Below are 23,540 nucleotides of genomic sequence, written 5' to 3'. Positions count from 1 at the left end.
TGAAGTCGTTGTATTTCTTGCACCACTGGGTCGCTGTCCTGACCAACATGTCGCGGGCAGAGACGTGCTGGGCCACCTCCCTCCACAGCCTCCTGATTACCCGTGGAGATGGCCTTCTTCCCCCTCCAGGACGCAGGGCATTGTTGCGCCTCTCCACAGCCTCCAACAAGGCCCCAAGGCTGAGAAGCGGTGCGCTCTCTGCCTTCCTCCCTGCTCCTGCATTTTCCCGCTCTAAGGTCGGTGAGGAGGTGGAGCTGCGCATGCACATACTTAACGTGCCACACATAGAAACATAGAAACTAGGTGCAGGAGTAGGCCATTCGGCCCTTCGAGCCTGCACTACCATTCAATAAGATCATGACTGACCATTCAACCTCAGTACCTCTTTAAGACTCAGCTTTTCCCGGGATCGCAATCGGAGATCGACTCATACGCAATGGCTCGGATAAATTTGGCACCAGCATTTTCGTTACCATTCCCCAGGTTAAGTGTGTAACAGCTGATTTTGTGCCACCTTCAGCTCTTTGTTCATTTCCGGCAAATGTCCCGCCAGAGGCACTAACTTTTTCAAGGTGCTAAAATTATCACTCCGCCTGATTTACTGGCTCAACTGAGGCGTGATCGAATTTCACCCCCAAGTATTGAAAATAAAGCTTTCAATGTTTGACACCAAATTAACAGAAACTTTACATGAACATTGCAGAAAACATCCAAGTGCCTATCCTTGTGTGTAGTTAGTTGGCATGATTCGACTAGAATGAGAGTGAGTGTGAAGGGTGGATAGTAAGATGGGGATGTGATATAACAGATAGAGAGGAATGGGAGGAGGTCCAAGGTAAGTTGGTGTGATTAAGGATGTACAGGAATAGGCAGTATGTAATGAGAGGCATAGTAGGATGAGGTTGAAAGTGGATTTGTATTAATGTTTTGTGATCTACTGCGATCATTGAAACATTTGTGGCACTGCACCCAGGTACTCCTGACCACATCCCTGCTAGTTCCCTCCTCTGCAATGTGCAACCAGGCTATGTTGATCTCCTGGGGAGGTCCTCTTCTGCCCATTGGAAGGGAGTCATGGGGAAGCCTGCATGCAGCCCTGTGCCTTTGTGCAGTCATTGTCAGTGTTTGCAGCACCTTAATGCTGTAGAATCATCATCATCATAGGCAGTCCCTTGGGGTCGAGGATGATTTGCTTCCACACTAAAAATGAGTGCTCAGGTGACTGATGAACTCATTTTAAACAGTGGAAGATGTCAGTGCGTGAATTCTTTTAACGTGGGGTGGCCATTGCACACAAGAAGGGAAAGGAGGTGGGGTAGCTCTGTTAATAAAGGATGATATCAGGGCAGTTGTGAGAGACAATATTGGCTCTAATAAACAAAATGTTGATTCATTGTGGGTGGAGATTAGAGATAGTAAGGGGAAAAAGTCACTGGTGGGTGTAGTTTATAGGCCCTCAAATAATAACTTCATGGTGGGGCGGACAATAATCAGGGGAATAATGGAGGCATGTGAAAAAGGAATGGCAGTAATCATGGGGGATTTTAACCTACATATCGATTGGTCAAATCAAATCACACGGGGTAGCCTTGAGGAGGAATTCATAGAATGCATACGGGATTGTTTCTTAGAACAGTATGTTACAGAACCAACAAGGGAGCAAGCTATCTTAGATCTGGTCCTGTGTAATGAGACAGGAATAATAAACGATCTCCTCGTAAAAGATCCTCTCGGAATGAGTGATCACAGTATGGTTTAATTTGCAATACAGATTGAGGGTGAGGAAGTAGTGTCTCAAACGAGCGTACTATGCTTAAACAAAGGGGACTACAGTGGGATGAGGGCAGAGTTGGCTAAAGTAGATTGGAAACACAGACTAAACGGTGGCACAACTGAGGAACAGTGGAGGACTTTTAAGGAGCTCTTTCATAGTGCTCAACAAAAATATATTCCAGTGAAAAAGAAGGGTGGTAAGAGAAGGGATAACCAGTCGTGGATAGCCAAGGAAATAAAGGAGAGTATCAAATTAAAAACCAATGCATATAAGGTGGCCAAGGTTAGTGGGAAACTAGAAGATTGGGAAAATTTTAAACGACAGCAAAGAATGACTAAGAAAGCAATAAAGAAAGGAAAGATAGATTACGAAAGTAAACTTGCGCAAAACATAAAAACAGATAGTAAAAGCTTTTACAGATATATTAAACGGAAAAGAGTGACTAAAATAAAGGTTGGTCCCTTAGAAGATGAGAAGGGGGATTTAATAATGGGAAATGTGGAAATGGCTGAGACCTTAAACAATTATTTTGCTTCGGTCTTCACAGTGGAAGACACAAAAACCATGCCAAAAATTGCTGGTCACAGAATGTGGGAAGGGAGGACCTTGAGATAATCACTATCTCTAGGGGTGTAGTGCTGGACAGGCTAATGGGACTCAACGTAGACAAGTCCCCTGGTCCGGATGAAATGCATCCCAGGGTATTAAAAGAGATGGCGGAAGTTATAGCAGATGCATTCGTTATAATCTACCAAAATTCTCTGGACTCTGGGAAGGTACCAGCGGATTGGAAAGCAGCTAATGTAATGCCTCTGTTTAAAAAAGGAGACAGACAAAAGGCAGGTAACTATAGGCCGGTTAGTTTAACATCTGTAGTGGGGAAAATGCTTGAAGCTATCATTAAGGAAGAAATAGCAGGACATCTGGATAGGAATAGTGCAATCAAGCAGATGCAACATGGATTCATGAAGGGGAAATCATGTTTAGCTAATTTACTGGAATTCTTTTAGGATATAACGAGCATGGTGGATAGAGGTGTACCGATGGATGTGGTGTATTTAGAATTCCAAAAGGGATTCGATAAGGTGCCACACAAAAGGTTACTGCAGAAGATAAAGGTACGCGGAGTCATAGGAAATGTATTAGTATGGATCGAGAATTGGCTGGCTAACAGAAAGCAGAGAGTCGGGATAAATGGGTCCTTTTCGGGTTGGAAATCGGTGGTTAGTGGTGTGCCACAGTGATCGGTGCTGGGACCACAACTGTTTACAATATACATAGATGACCTGGAAGAGGGGACAGAGTGTAGTGTAACAAAATTTGCAGATGACACAAAGATTAGTGGGAAAGCAGGTTGTGTAGAGGTCACAGAGAGGCTGCAAAGAGATTTAGATAGTTTAAGCGAATGGGCTAAGGTTTGGCAGATGGAATACAATGTCAGAAAATGTGAGGTCATCCACCTTGGAAAAAAAAACAGTAAAAGGGAATATTATTTGAATGGGGAGAAATTACAACATGCTGCGGTGCAGAGGGACCTGGGGGTCCTTGTGCATGAATCCCAAAAAGTTAGTTTGCAGGTGCAGCAAGTAATCAGGAAGGCAAATGGAATGTTGGTCTTCATTGCAAGAGGGATGGAGTACAAAAGCAGGGAGGTCCTGCTGCAACTGTACAGGGTATTGGTGAGACCGCACCTGGAATACTGCGTGCAGTTTTGGTCACCTTACTTAAGGAAGGATATACTAGCCTTGGAGGGGGTACAGCGACGATTCACGAGGCTGTTTCCGGAGATTAGAGGGTTACCTTGTGATGATAGATTGAGTAGACTGGGTCTTTACTCGTTGGAGTTCAGAAGGATGAGGGGTGATCTTATAGAAACTTGTAAAATAATGAAAGGGATAGACAAGATAGAGGCAGAGAGGTTGTTTCCACTGGTCGGGGAGACTAGAACTAGGGGGCACAGCCTCAAAATATGGGGGAGCCAATTTAAAACCGAGTTGAGAAGGAATTTCTTCTCCTAGAGGGTTGTGAATCTGTGGAATTCTCTGCCCAAGGAAGCAGTTGAGGCTAGCTCATTGAATGTATTCAAATCACAGATAGATAGATTTTTAACAAATTAGGGAATTAAGGGTTACGGGGAGCGGGCGGGTGAGTGGAGCTGAGTCCACGGCCAGATCAGCCATGATCTTGTTGAATGGCGGAGCAGGCTCAAGGGGCTAGATGGCCTAATCCTGTTCCTAATTCTTATGTTCTTATGTTCAGCCACTACACGGGCTTGACAGAGCTAGGTCTTCATCCAGTGGCAAAGGGATCCGAGACGACTGGAGACCAGGCTCCGCCGCATGTGCCAATACATATACACAAACTCAAACATACTCCTACTGTCCTCCTTCCTCCTTCCCACAGGACCCCTCTCCCTGGAATTCATAGTGCACAGTATGGGTCTCACAACCTCACAGCCTCGCTATTAGCCTGTGTTGACCCTGCTGTTGGTCCATGCTGCTCCACCTCTTGGCTCTGATCTCTCCGCTCCTCCATGCCTCGTCCATCCTCTCCTCGCCAGTCCCGACCGCCGGACCTCGCCGGTCCCGACCTCTGGACCTCGCCGCTTCCGAGCTCCGTTTCTCCTGCTCCTGTTCCTGGGTGCCAACCCCTCCACTGGGCTCCACCACGCTCCAATATATGCCACCAAACAGCTACCTGGATTCTGATGACGTCTAATTTTGTCGCCCACTTTGGTTTTGTCGCCCTCGCGAGACCGTTGTTGATTCTGCTACTGCGGGGGCTAGCTTTTTTTGATTTACCCACAGGTCCAGGCTCACGCTGTAACTGCAGTTACAGCGCTGTAGAATACTGACAACACAAATGTCAAGATAAAGTTGGCCATGGTCCCTTTAAGGAAACCAGCTGATGACTTAATTGGCGGGGAAATGCGCTGGGCGGGCTTAATGAGCCCTATTAACGGAAGTCATTTCACAGGCCAGGAAGGAGCCAGCAGGGGGGTTGGGACCAGCCATCGACGTCGGCCGCCACAGACATGGTGAGGAGCGCAAAATCCCGGCCTTTAGTTCTAACTATACGCCTAATATTATCTTTCTTTCTATGTCTCACAGAAAACCTCATCAATATCAACACCATTCAAAGCATTGGTCTTGGAACAGATGAAAACTAGCTTGAAACACATTAAATCAAGTGGCAAGAACAAAGATTGGCCTGGTCATCACACAATTGTGACCAAGTCAAACTCAGAAATGTTTTACCATTTGAAACCACGAAGAGGTGTTACTGAGCAAAGTATCTCATCAATGGCAATTGTACTCAAAGAAAATGGGGGAGAAGTTTGTGTCATTTGCATCTCCTGTTAATGCCCCTGAGGGGTACTAATGGGACGCAAACAACTTCTCGCCCAAAGCGCGGTGTCGTGACCGACTCCCACGAAATTCCGCGGGAGTTAGCAAAGGCGCTAACCAGTAGCGCCCCAGACTGCTGCGCCGACGATGACAACGTTATCACCGTGCGCAGTGACCCGTTTTCACCCAGGAGCAAAGATTCGGTAGCGTCCTGTGAGGCCGCCGCAGGCAATATCGGTGCCTGTCTCGCAGATCCAGGCTTCAGTCCACTGGCATGGCAAAAATTCAAGGGGGGTATGGAGCCGACATTTTGAAAAATGGCCTTGCACTCCTGAAATGGCGGGGTACGTACCACGATGCTGCAGCCCGGCACTCCACTACTGGGCCAGGCTGCTGCCACGGCACCCCGCTCCGCAGTGGCATAGTGGCGGCCCCTTCACTCTGATGCAGAGTCCGCAGTGTGCCCTCCCTTTTAACAGAAGGGGAGGGCCCTGTGCTTACGCAGTTAGCGCTCCAGTCCTGCCACCGAGAGGAAGTGGAGGGCGTGTGATTGTGCTCCACTTCCTCTCGGGGACAGTAACCCCAATTTCGCTGCAGGGACTTCTGTACTGGACACAGGAAGTCCCGCCTCACGGCGGTTATTGCCCCCACCCAAATTTCGCCCCGAATGACTCAAACGTCACACCGTCAGTTTTAACATATAAAAAAGATCAAAATGCATTATAATCTGATAGCAGTAATTATGTGCAATCTCTGCAGGTATAGCCAAACAATGTCGAAAGGATCGCAGGCAGAATATTCTTGCTATGGGCATTTCAAGGAGCTCTTTGCAAATCATTCCGTATGCAGTTTTCCCCCACCTATTTTGTCCTCATCAGAGAATCATAAAAATTTACAGCACGGAAGGAGGCCATTTCAGCCCATCGTGTCCGCGCCGGCCGACCAAGAGCTATCCAGCCTAATCCCACTTTCCAACTCTTGGTCCGAAGCCCTGTAGGTTACTGCACTTTAAGTGCACATTCAAGTACTTTTTAAATGTGGTGAGGGTTTCTGCCTCTACCACCCTTTCAGGCAATGTGTTCCAGACCTCCACCACCCTCTCGGTAAAGAAATTTCCGTCATATCGCCTCTAAACTTCCCACCAATTACTTTAAATCTATGCTCCCTGGTGTTGGCACAATTTGCTTTCCCATCCATCTTTGTATCATCAGCAAACTTGGCTGCATTACACTCAGTCCCTTCATCCATGTCATTAATACAGATTGTAAATAGTTGAGGACCCAGCACCGATCCCTGCGGCACCCCACTAGTCACTGTTTGCCAACCAGAAAAGGACCCATTTATCCCGAGTCTCAGTTTTCTGTTAGTTAGCCAATTTTCTATCCATGCTAATATGTTACCCCCAATCCCCGTGAGCTTTTATCTTGTGCAGTAATCTCTTATATGGCATCTTATTGAATGCCTTCTGGAAATCCAAATACATCACATCCACTGGTTCCCCCTTATCCACCCTGCTCATTACATCCTCAAATTACTCCAGCAAATTTGTCAAACATGATTTCCCTTTCATAAAACCATGCTGACTCTGCTTGATTGAATCATGTTTTTCTAAATGTCCTGCTTCTGCTTCCTTAATAATGGACTCCAGCATTTTCCCAAGGACAGATGTTAGGCTAACTGGTCTATAGTTTCCTGTTTTTTGTCTGCCTCCTTTTTTAAATAGGGGCGTTACATTTGTGGTTTTCCAATCTGCTGGGACCGCCCCAGAATCCAGGGAATTTTGGTAGATTACAACCAATGCATCCACTATCTCTGCAGCCACTTTTCTTAAGACCCTAGGATGTAAGGCATCATGTCTAGGGGACTTGTCCGCCTTTAGTCCTATTATTTTACCTAATACTACTTCATTAGTGATAGTGATTGTATTAAGTTCCTCCCTACCTATCCCCTTGATTATCCACTATTGGGATGTTTTTAATGTCTTCTACTGTGAAGAACGATACAAAATATTTGTCCAACATCTCTGCCATTTCCCTGTTCTCCATTATTAATTCCCCAGTCTCAACCTCCAGGGGACCAACGTTTACTTTAGCCACTCTTTTCCTTTTTATGTACCTGTAGAAACTCTTACTATCTGTTTTTATATTCCTTGCTAGTTTACTTTCATAATCTATCTTCCCTCTCAATCATTTTTTTAGTCGTTCTCTGTTGGCTTTTAAAAATTTCCCAATCCTCTGGCCTCCCACGAGTCTTGGCCAAATTGTATGCCTTTGTTTTCAATTTGATACCCTCCCTTACTTCTGTCGTTAGCCATGGATGGTTATCCCTTCTCTTGCAGGCTTTCCTTCTCATTGGGATATATTTTTGTTGCGAGTTATGAAATATCTCCTTAAATGTCTGCCACTGCCCATCAACCGTCCCATTCTTTAGTCTATTTTCCCAGTCCACTTTAGCCAACTCTGCCTTCATACCTTTGTAGTTTCCTTTTTTAAGCTTAGGACAATGGTTTGAGAACCACCTTTCTCACTCGCCAACTGAATTTGAAATTCAACCATATTGTGGTCACTCATTCCTAGAGGATCTTTTATTCATCATTTATTAATCCTTCCTCATTACACAGTACTAGATCTAAGATAGCCTGCCCATGGTTGGTTCCTTTTTAAAAAAGGAGGGAGAGAGAAAATGGAATTATACACCGGTCAGCCTGACATCGGTGGTGGGGAAAATGCTGGAATCTATTATTAAAGATGTAATAGCAGCGCATCTGGAAAACAATGACAGGATAGGTCCAAGTCAGCATGGATTTATGAAAGGGAAATCATGCTTGACAAATCTTCTAGTTTTTTGAGGTTGTAACTAGTAGAGTGGACAAGGGAGAACCAGTGGATGTGGTGTATTTGGACTTTCAAAAGGCTTTTGACAAGGTCCCACACAAGAGATTAATGTGCAAAATTAAAGCACATGGTATTGGGGTAATGTATTGACGTGGATAGAGAACTGGTTGGCAGACAGGAAGCAAAGAGTGAGAAAAAACGGGTCCTTTTCAGAATGACAGGCAGTGAATGGTGGGGTGCCGCAGGGTTCAGTGCTGGGACCCCAGCTATTTGCAATATACATTAATGATTTAGATGAAGGAATTGAAGGTAATATCTCCAAGTTTGCAGATGATACTAAGCTGGGTGGCAGTGTGAGCTGTGAGGAGGATGCTAAGAGGCTGCAGGGGGACTTGGACAGGTTAGGTGAATGGGCAAATGCATGGCAGATGCAGTATAATGTGGATAAATGTGAGGTTGTCCACTTTGGTGGCAAAAACAGGAAGGCGGATTATTATCTGAATAGTGACAGATTAGCAACGAGACCTGGGTGTCATGGTACATCAGTCATTGAAGGTAGGCATGCAGGTACAGCAGAAAGTAAAGAAAGCAAATGGCATGCTGGCCTTCATAGCGAGGGGATTTGAGTATCGGAGCAGGGAGGTCTTATTGCAGTTGTACAGGGCCTTGGTGAGACCACACCTTGAGTATTGTGTGCAGTTTTGGTCTCCTAATCTGAGAAAGGACGTGCTTGCTATTGAGGGAGTGCAGCGAAGGTTCACCAGACTGATTCCCGGGATGGCAGGACTGACATATGAGGAAAGACTGGATCGGCTCGGCTTATACTCACTGGAATTTAGAAGAATGAGAGGGGATCTCACAGAAACTTATAAAATTCTGATGGGACTGGACAGGTTAGATACAGGTAGAATGTTCCCGATGTTGGGGAAGTCCAGAACCAGGGGTCACAGTCTAAAGATAAGGGGTAAGCCATATAGGACCGAGATGAGGAGAAACTTTTTCACCCAGAGAGTTGTGAACTTATGGAATTCTCTGCCACAGAAAGTTGTTGAGTCCAGTTCGTTGGACATATTCAAAAGGGAGTTAGATGTGGCCCTTACGACTGAAGGGATTGGGGAGTATGGAGAGAAGGCAGGGGTGGGATACTGAGGTTGCATGATCAGACATGATCATATTGAATGACGGTGCAGGCTCGAAGTACCGATGGCCTGCTCCTGCACCTATTTTCTATGTTTCTATGTTTCTATGTTCTGCAACATACTGTTCAAAGAAACTATCCCGGATACACTCTATGAACTCTTCCTCAAGGCTACCCTGGCTAATTTGCTATGTCCAATCAATACGAAGCTTAAAATCACCCACGATTATCCTTTATTACAAGCCTCCATTATTTCTTGATTTCTTGATTTATGCTCCGTCCAACAGTGTAGCTACTGTTGGGAGCCTATAGAGTACGCCCACCAGCGACGACTTTTTCCTTTTATTATTCCTTATCTCCACCCAAACTGATTCAACATCTTGATCCTCTGAGCCAATATCATTTCTCACTAGCGCAGTGATCACATCCCTTATTAACAGTGCTACCCCACCTCCTATTCCTTTCTGTCTGTCCTTCCGAATTGTCAAATACCCCTAAATATTTAGTTCCCAGTCCTGGTCACCTTGCAACCACGTCTCTGTAATGGCTATCAGATCATACCCATTTGTATCTATTTGTGCCGTCAACTCATCTGCACACAGTACTCCAACTGCACCCTAACCAGTGTTTTATACAGTTCAAACATAACCACCTTGCTCTTGCCTTTATTGGTCGAGGCATGAAATACAAGTATTCCATGTGCCTTCTTAACCACCTTATCTACCTGGCTAGCAACCTCGGGGATCTGTGGTCCTGCACTCCAAGGTCCCTTTGTTCCTCTGCACTTTTCAGTGTCATACCATTTAATTTGTATTCCCTTGCCTTGTTAGACCTCCCCAAATGCATTACCTCACACTTATCCGGATTGAATTTCATTTGCCACTGTTCTGCCCACCTGCCCAGTACATTGATATATTCCTGCAGGCTGCAGCTTCCTTCTTCATTATCAACCACACAGCCTATTTTAGTGTCATCTGCAAACTTTTTAATCATACCCCCAACATTCAAGTCCAAGTCATTGATATGTACCACAAAAAGCAAGGGACCCAGCACTGAGCCCTGCGGAACCCCACTGGAAACAGCCTTCCAGTTGCAAAAACACTCATCACCCATTACCCTTTGCTTCCTGTCTCCGAGTCAATTTTGGATCCAACTTGCCACTTTGCCCTGGATCGTGACCAGTCTGCCATGTGAGACCTTATCAAAAGCTTTGCTAAAATGCATATACACTACATCAAACGCACTGCCCTCATCGACCCTCCTGGCTACCTCCTCGAAAAATTCAATCACGTTCGTCAGACATGACTTTCCCTTAACAAATCCATGCTGACTGTCCTTGATTAATCCATGTCTTTCCAAATGAAGATTTATTCTGTCCCTCAGGATTTTTCCACCGAGGTTGGGTTGACTGGTCTGTAATTACTCGGTCTATCCCTTGCTCCCTTGTTAAACAAAGATACAACATTAGCATTCCTCCAGTCCTCTGGCACCACACCTGTAGCAAGAGCAGACTGGAAAATGATGGTCAGAGCCTCTGATATTGCCTCTTTTGCTTCTCTTAACAGCCTGGGAAACATTTCATCCGGGCATGGGGATTTATCCACTTTCAAAGCTGCAAAGTCCCTTAATACTTCCTCTCTCACTATGATTATCTAATATTTCACACCCCTCCTCCCTCATTGCAAAGTATGCATCGCCCCTCTCTTTCGTGAAAACAGATGCAAAGTATGTATTAAGAATCAAAAAGTCTTCTGCCTCCACACACAGATTTCCTTTATGGTCTCTAATGGCCCCACTCTTTCTCTAGTTATCTTCTTGCTTTCAATGTATTTATAAAACTGTTATGTCTTGAATAAAGAGTCAGACTAGATACTGCAAGCTCAAAGTAAGGTGTGACCATTGTCCTTTATTACAGATCTCAGAGTGCCTCTCCAGTCTGTGAGGCCTCCTTATATACAGGTGCTCCCAAGGGATTGTGGGATCCCTTGGGACTCCAGGAGATAAGCCCTCTGGTGGTTAGACATGGTATTTGCAGATTTACATACATAACAAAAACATCTTTGGATTTTCCCTGATTTTACTTGTCAACATTCTTTCATGCTCTCTCTTTGCTTTCCAAATACATATTTTAATTGCACCCCTGCAGTTCTTATACTCCTCTAGAGTTTCTGCAGTATTGAGTTGTCAATATCTGTCATAAGCTTCCCTTTTTGTCTTTATCTTACCCTGTATGTCCCTTGACATCCAGGGGGCTCCAGATTTGTTTGCTCCACTCACCCTCTTAACTAACTGCTGTCTTGTAGGCAGCAACTCATTGGGCCCAAGTTTCCACAGGATAAAAAACGGGCGCCCCTCCGAATTGGGCGCCCGTTTTCCGCGCCTAAAACGGCGCCGGAAAAAAAACTCCCGATTGTGGAGAGCCCTGCACCTCCTTGTCTGTTTGGCGCGGTGCCCAGGGGGGATTTTGTAAGTGGGAGGGGGCGGGTACTATTTAAATTAGTTTTTTTCCTGCCGGCAACCCTGCGCATGCGTGTTGGAGCGTTCGCGCACGCGCAGTGTGAAGGAAAACATTGGCACTCGGCCATTTTTGTAGTTCTTTGCAGCTGTTTAATTTTTGAAAATTTTTCAATAAAAACACATTGCCATCAGCACATCAGCACTGAGGCTTCCTGCAGCCTTCTCACTGTCTCCTTCCCGCCCGCCGTCTGGAACGTCTTCCTCCCCCCCCCGGCTGCGTTCGGGCGGGCGAGCCCGCACTCCCCTCCCTCCCGCCATCGGGAACGTCTTCCTCCTCCCCCCCCGCTGCGTTCTCCCGCCGTCCTTCAACCCCCCCCCTACTGTGTTCGGGCAGGCGGGCCCGCACTCCCCTCCCTCCCACCGTCGGGAACGTCTTCCTCCTCCCCCCCTGCCGTCGGGAACGAACAAACGAACTTGTGAGGCTGGCTGAAGCACTTTCACACAGGTAGGAAGATGGTTTATTTAATCTTTTCTTTGCTTATAAATGTGTATTCAGGTTGGATTTATTTGTATAATATTTGTATCAGTATAAATAAGGATTTATCGTAGAATTTAATGACTTCCCTTCCCCCCACCTCCCCCCCACCTCGTTCTGGACGCCTAATTTGTAACCTGCGCCTGATTTTTTAATGTGTAGAACAGGTTTTTTCAGTTCTACAAAAATCTTCACTTGCTCCATTCTCAGTTAGTTTGGAGTACGTTTTCACTGTGGAAACTTTGAAATCAGGCGTCAGTGGCCGGACACGTCCCCTTTTGAAGAAAAAATTCTGTTCCAAAGTAGAACTGTTCTACCTGACCAGAACTGCAGAAAAAAAAATGTGGAGAATTGCGATTTCTAAGATAGTCCGTTCTCCACCAGTTGCTCCTAAAAATCAGGCGCAAATCATGTGGAAACTTGGGCCCATTGTGAGGTCTGTTCCTCAGCTGTTGGTGACTACTTCACCTAAATGCCATGTCATGTGCAAGCCTGGACAGTAAGGGACGGATTTTCCTCTTCCCATCCCGATACGGGGCAACAGTTATGATTGGGGTCACCTCGCTCAAGCAATTAAATACATAGACAGCAGGGGAGTGCATGATAAGGGAGAATATGAAAATATTAGGAGAGAAGTCAAAAAAAACAAAACCCTCATCAGAGATAAGGACATTGTGTAGACAGAGAGAGATATTTCCCTGATCGAATTTGACCCTAAAGAGCTCAATCCTTCCACGGTACTTTAATGCCGTTTTACCATAGCGTTCATTTGTAAATGAAACTACTTCCTCACTGGTATCTGCTTTAAACCATTACAGTTCCATACATAAGAGGATCAAATCTCGGTTTGACCCGACAGTTCAGCACGACGCTATTACCATTGGTCAAAGGCAAAGAGGAAGTATAAAATTAAATTATCAAGGAACATAAAATAAAATAGTAAAATATTTTACAGGCACATCAATAATAAAATGAAGGTTGGGATGGGAATAGGGCCAATAAGGGATAGACAGGATAATGCCAGTGGTAACGATAGAGAGCTGGCAGAAATATTAAATAATTATTTTGCTTCAGTATTTACCAGGGAGATAGAACAGGTGGACATGACATTGGATGATGAGATTATTTATGAGAAAAGTACATTTAAAATAAAAAGAGGGGATATATTAAACAAAATAATCAAACTCAGAGGGAAAAAACCCTGATCCGGATAGATTTGCATCCACGCATTTTAAAAGAATCTAGGGAAGAGATAGCAGAGGCATTACTACACATATTTAATAATTTGTTCGAAAAAGGTGCCAAAGGAGTGGCGGATAGATTAAGAAGGGGGATAGAACATGTCTAGAGAATTATAGACCAGTCAGCTTAATATCGGTGGTGGGAAAAATAATTGAATCTCTAATAAAGGGCCAAATAGAGAACATCTAGAAAGCAAAAATCTAATAACGAACAGTCAGCTTGGATTTCAAAAGAGAAAATCTTGCTTGACCAACCTCATTTAATTTTTTGAAGAGGTAACAGAAAGAGTAGACAATGTTAATGCAGTAAATGTAATTTATCTAGATTTTCAAAAGGCCTTCTATAAGTTACCGCATAATAGACTTGATGAACAAGGTCAGAGAATGGGGAGTCAGGGGACAAGTGGCAGAATGGATCACATCGCTCTATGAACTCTTGTCGCTCCTTCGCCTCGACCTCGCCGCTCCTGCTGTACCTGCCCACACTGCAATCAGCGACCTGGATTTGGGTGCTGTCAAATTCAGTCGCCCTCTACGCAGCTGTCGCTCTCCTGCAGTAGCACACGCTGCTCCCTGCAGTGGCATGCCGTCACACGTTGCTCCCTCTATTGGCCCCGGCCTGCTGATAGTCTTGCAGGCCGGGACCGCGACGATTTCTGGGGAGAGGCGTGAGTTCGGGGCCCAGAAGAGGCGAGGGCCCAGGGGCAGTACGGGCCAGCCCACACTGCAATATGTGTGCGCACTAGGTCCGTGCAGCAGAACTGGTCTCCAGTCGTCCTGGTTAATCCTTGCCACTGGAACAAGACCTAACTCTGTCAAGCCCGATGTGGTGGCTGGTGTGCGCCAGCCACCACACGTTAAAAAAATCCACCCACAGGCATTTTCAACCCTTCAAGATGTAGTTCGGGATCTGGAATATTAGGTCCTTCATTAAAACATCTGCGAACTCATCCCATTTTGGCATGGAAGCAAGTCATCCTCGTTTCGAGGGACTGCCTATGATGATGATGATGAGCAGAATGGATAGCTAGCTGGCTTCAAGACAGAAAGCAGAGTGTAGGGGAAAAGGGTAGCTATTCACAGTGGCAGAAGGTGGGTAGTGGTGTTCCACAAGGAACCGTGCTGGGACCACTGTTGTTCATAATTTATATTAACGATTTAGACTTTGGACCACAAACACAACTTCTAAATTTGCGGATGATACCAAATTGGGGCAGGGGGGAATAGTAAATACTAAGGAGGACTGCATCACATTATAGGGGGACATTAATAAACTTTCAGAGTGGGCATATAATTGGCAAATTAAGTTGAACACAGATAAATGTGAGATATTATACTTTGGTAGGAACAATAGGAAGGTCACTTATTACTTGGAGGGTGAGAGTCTAGGTGGGGTGGAGGAACAAAGGGATCTCGGAGTACAAATACACAAATTGCTAAAAGTTAGCAAGGCATTAAAAAAAGCAAATCAAGCACGCGATTTTATTTCTAGAGTACAGGACTGAAAAGTAGGGAAGTTATCGAACCTTTGTTAGACCACACTTAAAGAGTACTGCGTACTGTTCTGGTCACATTATTATAAAAAAGATATCGAGGCACTGGAGAGAGTGCAAAGAAGATTTACAAAGATGATACCAGAAATGCAAAGTTATACATATCAGGAAAGGATGAACAGGCAGGGGGTCTCTTTTCTCTTGAAAAAAGGCTAGGGGGTGACCTAATAGAGGTCTTTCAAATTATGAAAGGTTTTGATAGAGTGAAGAGAGAGAGAGAATGTTTCCAATTCTAGTAGGGAAGAGCATAACTAGAGGCCATTGATCTAAGATAATCACCACAAAATCCAATAGGGAATTCAGAAGAAACTTCTTTACCCAAAGAGTGGTGAGAATGTGGAACTCACTACCACAGGGAGTGATTGAGGCGAATAGTATCGATGCATTTAAGGGGAGGCTAGCTAAGCATATGAAGCAGAAGGGAATATAGGGTTATGCTGATAGATTTAGATAAGGAAAGACGGGAAGAGGCTCGAGTGGAGCATAAACGCCGGCATGGACTGGTCGGGCCGAATGGTCTGTTTCTGTGCCATATGGCCTATGTAATCCTATGTAATGCACTTGCTTTTACATAATAATATTTAAAAAATGAGTATACTACAATTCCTCACATCAGTGAGCCATCTTGGTTGACTTAAACAAAATAGCTTCCAACTACCTTCCTGCATTCTAACCTTCTCAGTTTGAAGAAAACTTGTCCTCACAGCTTTATGTTGAAAAAAACCCACTGTCAGTGAATTCATGTCTCCATTTTTAATCTCCCTGTGTTCAAAACTGAAAGAGAAAATCAATGCCAGATAATCCCTGTCAAATGCCCAGAAGCAGGAAACTCCCAACACAACTTGAGGTGTCTATCAATTACAAAGACAGACTAATAATACTGTCTTTGGCAAGACAACTTCAAAAGCCTAGCTCATGAACATTTTAACCACTTTTGTCTCAGTACCTTCTTAAAAAAGATTATGTAAATACACTTTGCTTGAAAACACAAACCTTAAACCTAACCCTTTTTTTCTAAATTGCTTCTGTAGAGCAAAGAAAAATGATCAAAACTTCCAACAGGTGACACCTATTTTATGCAATAGGTTAAGCTGGACAAGAAATGCACATATCTCGGGGGAGGAATTGGATGTATTTGCGCCTCCTGCCCACTCCAGCCCAAGAGGAAAATATCGAGCAAAGGAAAACGGCAGGAAAACTTGGCAGCAGCAGGCGACAGTGGGTGGTAAGGCCACCAATATCGGGGCCATAGAAACTAGCAAATGACAGGAATTAGTATATATCAGACTTCTGATAACAACACAACATCACTGAATAGAACTGTTGAACCGAAAGGTTAACTCTGCTTTCACCGCACGGTTGCTGCCTGACCCGCTGAGATTTCCAGCATTTTCTGTTTTTATAGAATATTAAATAAAACTGACCAAACCACCTAGCTTGGTACATCAGAATACATTTTAACAGTATTACAAGGGAAACAAAATTTTACAAATTACCACTTACTAAAATACCCAGTTGCAAAGCTGCATCTTAAACTCAAGCAATGAAAATATTTGCAAATTTTTTTTCAGTTTTCATTTACATCTTTACCTTCCTTGCTGTCTAGCAAATTATATTTACAACAGACATAAGATAATTTGAAAAAATTGCTAAATGAATAATGAAATGAATAATGAAGGCTGCAGTCTCGCTGTACTTCACATTGGAGACAGATCATTTCACATTTCCTGATTTATAATACAAAACTTTTACACTGGTGTGAAGCAAAACCACTTCAGGCCAAAGCTACCAATGCATTAGAAATGCACCCTTCAATAAAAATGTGTATTAAATGTAACTAGTAGATGGACAAACTAGCACATACATTCGGCTCAATTTTCCCTATGACATTTTTTGGCATACCGCAAGAGTTACGCCCGTTTTATTTGGCCCCGACTACTCCAAAAAAATAACTAGCAAGTTTCCCCATTCTATTTTTTGAAATTGGCACCGCGCAGCCTGTCCTTTAGCTTCGGGGGGGGGTGGAGCCTAATGGCTGCAACGACAAAACGAAGTCCCCCTTCTGCACATGCGTGAAAAAAAAGACGTTTTTGATGTGACTACTATGGGCGCGCTTGCCCAGTACAGCTCCCGGTCTGCATGCAACCATTTTTAAAGAGCCAGTTGTGTGTGAGAACTTTAATTATCATTGGAAAAATCGGAGCTGCAATACAAGATGCAACGTGGCTCAAGGACCAAGAATTTCTTACAGGATGAAGTGGAGGCACTGGTTACTGTGATTGAGGCCAGATGGCATGAGCTGGACACCAGCAGAGGTCCCATAAAAGTTTCACCCAAAGAAATTAAGAAATGCTGGAACCAACTTGCAGAAGATTACTCTGCAATGGTGACCACCCCGAGGTCTGGAGGCCAGTACAAAAAGAAATGGCAAGACATTGGTCAAGTAGTTAGTGTAAGTAATATTTTCATTTATTCAATGGAATTGCAATTGTAAATGTGACCATCTGTAAGTCCCACCCAGCAGAAAGACACCCTCTCTAAAAAGTTATATTTTCATCTTTGCAGAGGAAGGTGACATACAACAAAAGGGAAAGAACTCGAACAGGAGGAGGCCCGACAAATCTGCACCCACTGACACCCTTGGAAGAAAGGGTCGCTGCTTAGATAGGTCCTGACTGGAGAAAAGCAACCGCCACTGCACAAGCTGGGTCCACACTCGAGGGAGAGGGCAAGTCCTGCAAATTCCACAGTCTGGCTTTGCTAAATGTTAAGTACTGCGCGGGCTAGCCATGCTTCCGTTCATGGGGATGTCTCTGTCAGCTACGCTTCAGTTGATGCAATGTGCTATCGTTCATCATGGTCCATCAAATGAGCCTGCTGCCTGCACTGTGTGAGTCTACTCATGCCACCCTGCCCTCTCCTCTGCTGCTAACCATTTGTCTGTTCTGTTATATTTTGCAGAACTTGAGGCCAACCCTGACGATGCAGAAGATTCAGACGTGGACGAGCCTGAAGAGGAGGACATCTTTCAATCCCACCTTCCAGACCAAGAGCATGGGGATGAGGAGGAGAGGGAGGGGGAGGTGATGGGTGAAGCCCCCACTGTTGTACTCACTCTGGAGGAGGTGCAGGTGACGCCCATTGAGGTGCCAGCCCCTTTCCTGATTGGTACGAGTGCTGGTGGGACATTCTATGGTTTCCCACAGTCCGAGGCTGGGGATTCCAGTGGGGTGCAGCAAGGCAGAAACTTTACATGAACATTGCATAAAACACCCAAGTGCCTACCCTTATGTGTTGTTAGTTGGTATGATTGCACTAGGATGAGGACGAGTGTGAAGGGTGGCTAGTGAGATGGGGATGTGATAATATCGATAGAGAGGGATGAGTGGACGTCCATGGTAAGTTGCAGGAGTAAGGATGTGCAGGAGTAAGGTAGGGAAGGCAGAGTGATGGGGATGTGATGAGTGGTACTGCAGGATAGGGTTGAGTGTGGCTTTGTACTTACATTTTGTGATCTACTGAGATCATTGAAACCTTTGTGTCACTGCACCCAGCTCCTCCTGACCACATCCCTGCTTGTGCCCTCCTCTGCAATGTGCAACCAGGCTGCATTGGTCTCCTGGGGCGGTCTCTTCCACCTATGGGAAGGGGAGAGGACCTCCCTGCATGCTGTGACTCCTTCCATAAGCATATGGAGGAAGTCATGGGAAAGCCTGGGTGCAGCCCTGTGCCTCTGTGCAGTGATTGTTAGTGTTTGCAGCATTTCAATGCTGTAGATCAGTAGCACAAATGTCAAAGTAAATGTGGCCATGGTCACTTTAAGAAAACTGGCTGATGACGTGCCATCAAATGACAGCACCAGATCCCCGTCCTCTAATTGGCCGGGAAACACGTTGGGCGGTCTCAACAAGCCCCATCAAGGGCAATTCACTTTACCGAGCGGGATGGAACCAGCAGCGGGGTCGTGATTCGCCACCGATGTCGTCCGCCACGGACCCACCGAGGTCAGCAAAATCACGGCCTTGGTGATTATTGAGGCGAGCAATTTTCAGCTGCCTGTTTCTTGTCTGAGAAACAAACAGCCAACAATTGAAAATCGGATGAGCGGACAGCACCTCGGCTGCTCTATAAACGGCCAAAGCCCACCTGATGTAATGTTTAGACAGGCCTGTTAATGGATGAGCAGCCCGCCCACTTAAAACAGGTTGCTTAAATATGCAAATCAGCATTATACAGTGGTTCTAGGAGCCCGATTACAATTTTCAGGTAAAAATGGGTGGCGACAACGTTGTGCAAACTCTGCAGCATTTGGACCAGGTGTTAAGCAGCCTAACCAGTGGCCCTTAAGAGAACTGTTGGAGATGACTCAAAAAACACGAATGACATTTTTTCATAGTTGACCAGGAAACTTGTACATTTTTTTTGGCCCACTGCTTAAAAAAAAGAAGCTTGTGTTCAAGGAGTCTCTGACAAACCCCCTCCCTCCCCCCAAGTCCAACTTGAACTTTGTGATTGACCGGGTAACTTCCTGCCCTTCCAGAACCGCGAACTGCAGTGGTGCGCCCACTTTGAGCCCACAGCTCGCAAGCCTCAAAATGGCTCAGGCTTCTTGCTAGCATGAACGTTTGGGCAAAGTGGCCGCTCCGCAAACTCTGTGTCCGTTTTAGGCACCAGGTTTAAATTACCTCCTTGAAAACTTAAGCAAACTGTATATCTAATAATCAGTAATACATTGTCTATTATTAATGATCAAAATCTGCTCATTCTACATCAATCTCTATTCTGTAGCCACAAGACAAGCATGTTCCATGTTAAAAGTAAAACATGTTGCCTCCAGGGTCACTTGAAGGATAATATCGCACTGTGTGATACTTGCATACCAATGTGCTAAATAAATAGTTTAATACCTGTTAAAAATGGAGAAAGGAATTTCATACAAACATATTAATACATTCATATAATAGAATACAGCATGATTTCACACCATTCATCTGAAGGGCTTACCATTTATTGAATCTTTTTCCTATCTGAATAAAATTAAATATATTAGCAACCTAGAGCATAAGATTTTTCTTCTACGTACACGTATTTCATACATTTTTATATGACTCTATCCAAAACGACCACCCAGAATCAGTAAAAGCAGCACTAAGGGATAGTATTATAAAGTCCTGTGCAAAACAATCATCCAGAATCAACCTATTGCTAATAAGCTATGCCAGAATTCAATCGTATCATTAAATTAACAAGTAGCCACACTTTTTTCTGGTAAACCTAGATACCTACCTCCAATGATCATTGTTCCATCTTCAAATAACTGCACTGGACCTCCATTCCTGTAACCATTTCTCAACGTGTGCCCATGTAGAAATGGTAATGGTTTCAATGTTCTCTTGAGAATTTAATGTAAACCTGGTGCGGATCAGCAATAATTGTCACATGCGCCCAATGTTTCAGCATAGGGAATAGTGTCCATGACAACTCAAAACCCTATACTTAGTTAAAGTAACAAAAAGGAAAAAACTGACTAATGGCTTGGGTCTATTGCTCAACAAGAAAAGGACTCTAACTGCACATGTTCACTATATTCCAGGACAATATATATTTTGCAAAGCTCTACTGTTGGGTCAGACATATACTATTAATTAAAAATGTAAGTAACAGTCTTGTCACGGCAATAGGAAAGGAGCTGCAGCAGAGATTCTGACTTGTTTTTGGTGGGCAGTAAGGTCGTAAGCCACCCCTCTGAAAATAGCTCCCTTAAATCATGAACTGACACATTGTATATAGTATATAGTGTGAAATGTTTAACATATTCATCTGAAATCGGTCTCTCTGTTAATTTAATGGAAACAATGATACATTTAAAGTTAGTGGGCTAACACTTCCAATAAAACAGCAGACCAAAGAATTTCAGACAATGCTCGTACTTAATAATGAACTTTCAGGGCCTTATTGTACCAGCTTCTCTATTCAATCTGTCGCTATTCAATTTCAAGAACACGAAACAAAATATCACAACTTTAATAGCATGCAAACATCTTTATAGTCAATATTACCCTTCTCTGGATACATGCTGCTCTTTATAACATCCCTTAAGAGAAAAGGTCCTAAATTACGGTACTAGTACTTGGGGCAAACAATAACAAGGGAAAATCCTCATACGAACAATGTTGGTGAAGGTGAAGCTTTTTGTTGGTTAAATGCAGATACTTTCAAGAGGAATGCAACAGATTGCGAAATGTACTTACCCTATTTACTTCTGTGTTGTCCAAAATGATTTTCACCAACTCCTTCACAAGCTCCTCCACCTTCTTGATACATTGCACAAGGACCAGCTTTGGCAATTTACCATCATGCATCAAGCAGACGAGAGTCTGTGTTGCTTCCATCAGCAAAGAAGCTGGGGGTAGAGATCTAGGCTTCGTACAGAAAACTAGCAAACTCTTCGCAAGGTGCGAGACTGAATCTGTCACTACTGAGTAGTCACTGCCTACAGCCAGTATATCTGCAATTGGAGTTCTGTTAGTTGCGATCTTTCTAATTCTTATTAAACATTGTAGAAACTGAGTGTGATAATTGAGCATTTTCTTTTTCTCGTGTAATTCTTCTCTTCTGGCAGTGTTCGATTCAGCAGGCAGCAATGTGGAATTGACTAATGCAGTAGCTTTTTCACTAGTTAGTGAATAAGAATCAAGGTGTCCCAGGCTATGATTAGCTAATAGGTCCTGAGTATCTGATCCTTGGCCATTAGATATATCACAACCAGAATCTTCTAGATGAGTAGACTCATTCCTGGATCCTATAAGATCTTGAGTTGGAAATTCTACACAGGAAGCAGAGTCAGTTCCTGGAAAAAAAATAATTAAAAGTCAAATATTTGGAAAAATTGTATTTTTTGTGTATTATGGCTCTCCAATACATGATTTAGAATTGCCTAGATTTTGCGGTTGTAATTACAGCAAAACTGTCAGCCTTCACCATCATTACCCTGTGAAATTGACAGCAACTTCTGGCGTCCGCACATGCACAGCTAAACACGGAAGTTGCTGTCAGTAACTCCCTGCTCCTCCATAGAGCACGCTACTGAAGACTCCACAGAAGGCAATCTTTGAAAAATCACTGAACTAACAAGAACTTCCTCCATTATGCTGTAATATCCCTGTTAAAAAACACCGAAAAAGTTAAGCTTTGTTCAGTAAGGTGTAACTGGGTTTTTAAACGGCGTAATAAATTATAATTACTACTGAACAAGTGCTCTGGCCCTCAAAAACTAATTTTATATTTGTGGAATGTCCATTTTTTTCATTATGATTAAAAAGCCCATATTTTTTAATATAATAATTTTGTAAAATTTGTTTTATGATATTTCAGCTTCTACCATAATCCCATATGTATGTCCTAATCTTCATTTTGTTTTCTGTAAAATTTATAAAGAGTGAAGGAAAATGAATGCATTTTACTTCCTGGTTTGTTGTCAGTAAGAATTCTTCAACGTGATTGGCTGCTTAGCCTGCTTGATGACATCACTGTTGCTGGACGCTGGAGATCCCCTAGGCTTGGTGTCACAATCAAATTAACAGTCTGGAAAGGTGAAATTGATGCCACACAGATCATTAGCTCTTTGTGGGCAGCTTTCTTCAAGGTCAGTGGCGAGCACCATCACTTCACACTGACCGCAAAATCTGGGCCAATACTTTGTAATGCGCAAGTTAAATTAGAAGAGGAACATTTCAATGAGTATAAACCTCACTTGAGAGTTGGCTTGTGCTATTGCACATATTGTTTAGCACACCTTGGGATAGAACCAGCAGCTCTCCTGGACTGTATGGTTCGATACTCACTGAATAAAGCCATTGAGCCACTGGTGGGGTAAAATATTTGCCAGGACACGGGGGACAACTCCCCTGCTCCTGTTCGAAATAGTGTCACGGGATCTATTATGTGCATCTGAGAGGGCAGATGGGGCCTTGGTTTAATGTCTCATTCAAAAGACGGCACCTCCGACAGTGCAGCACTCCCTCAGCACTGCACTGGAGCATCAGCCTAGATTAGTGTGCTCAAAACCTCTGGCAAGGGGTTTGAACCCCCAACCTTCTGATTCAGAGGTGAAGGTGCTACCCACTGAGCCACAGCTAAGGGATCCACTACCATACAGCAATAAAATATTCCAATCAGCTGCAGAGATCAGCCAACAATCCATCCAGATGCCCTTTTCTACTTAAGCTAGAGATGTGCAACATAAGGCATGCAGTGCAAAGCTAGTTCTTCTCATCATTCACCATGTTTATGATGTGCATTATTACATTTGAAACAGCGGACCAATTATACCATAATATGACCTATTCAACTAGAAGAGTGATGCGTCATCCATTTTTGATCTTTACAAAATTGGGATAGTTACAGTAAAATGTATTGCTCATTAAACAAATCAAATGAATCTGGTTTTATGAAGGGATGTGTACAGATTAGAAAATTATTGTCATGGAAATTAATATTATATTTTTCTGTATAAAGACATTGGAGAAATACAGCGTGGGAAATTTTGTGAGGCTCTGCTCCCACACAGAGCCTCCACAGCTGTAGCCCTATCTCAGTTACCACACTCCCTGCTAACTCATTGGAAATGGAACGTCACACAATTACCGCCTCTGCTATAGG

General features: G+C 43.9%; 1 protein-coding gene across 3 annotated transcripts in view; it reads right to left on the bottom strand.

The window, feature by feature from the left end:
- Positions 1-23,540, bottom strand: part of mei4 (meiosis-specific, MEI4 homolog (S. cerevisiae)) — a 593,333-nt gene that overhangs the window by 521,953 nt on the left and 47,840 nt on the right. For all 3 annotated transcript variants that reach the window (XR_011595058.1, XR_011595057.1, XM_070889992.1), the window contains exon 3: positions 21,131-21,729. Coding sequence is in view for 1 of the 3 variants with exons in the window: in XM_070889992.1 (XP_070746093.1) it covers positions 21,131-21,729 (599 nt within the window). In the remaining 2 variants the exon portion in view is untranslated. The remainder of the gene's footprint in view (positions 1-21,130; positions 21,730-23,540) is intronic.

The sequence above is a fragment of the Pristiophorus japonicus genome, chromosome 9 (genome assembly GCF_044704955.1).
Source record: "Pristiophorus japonicus isolate sPriJap1 chromosome 9, sPriJap1.hap1, whole genome shotgun sequence".
Taxonomy (NCBI): Eukaryota; Metazoa; Chordata; class Chondrichthyes; family Pristiophoridae; genus Pristiophorus; species Pristiophorus japonicus.
Note: the sequence above shows the minus strand (reverse complement) of the source record. Positions and strands in the feature narration are given on the sequence as shown.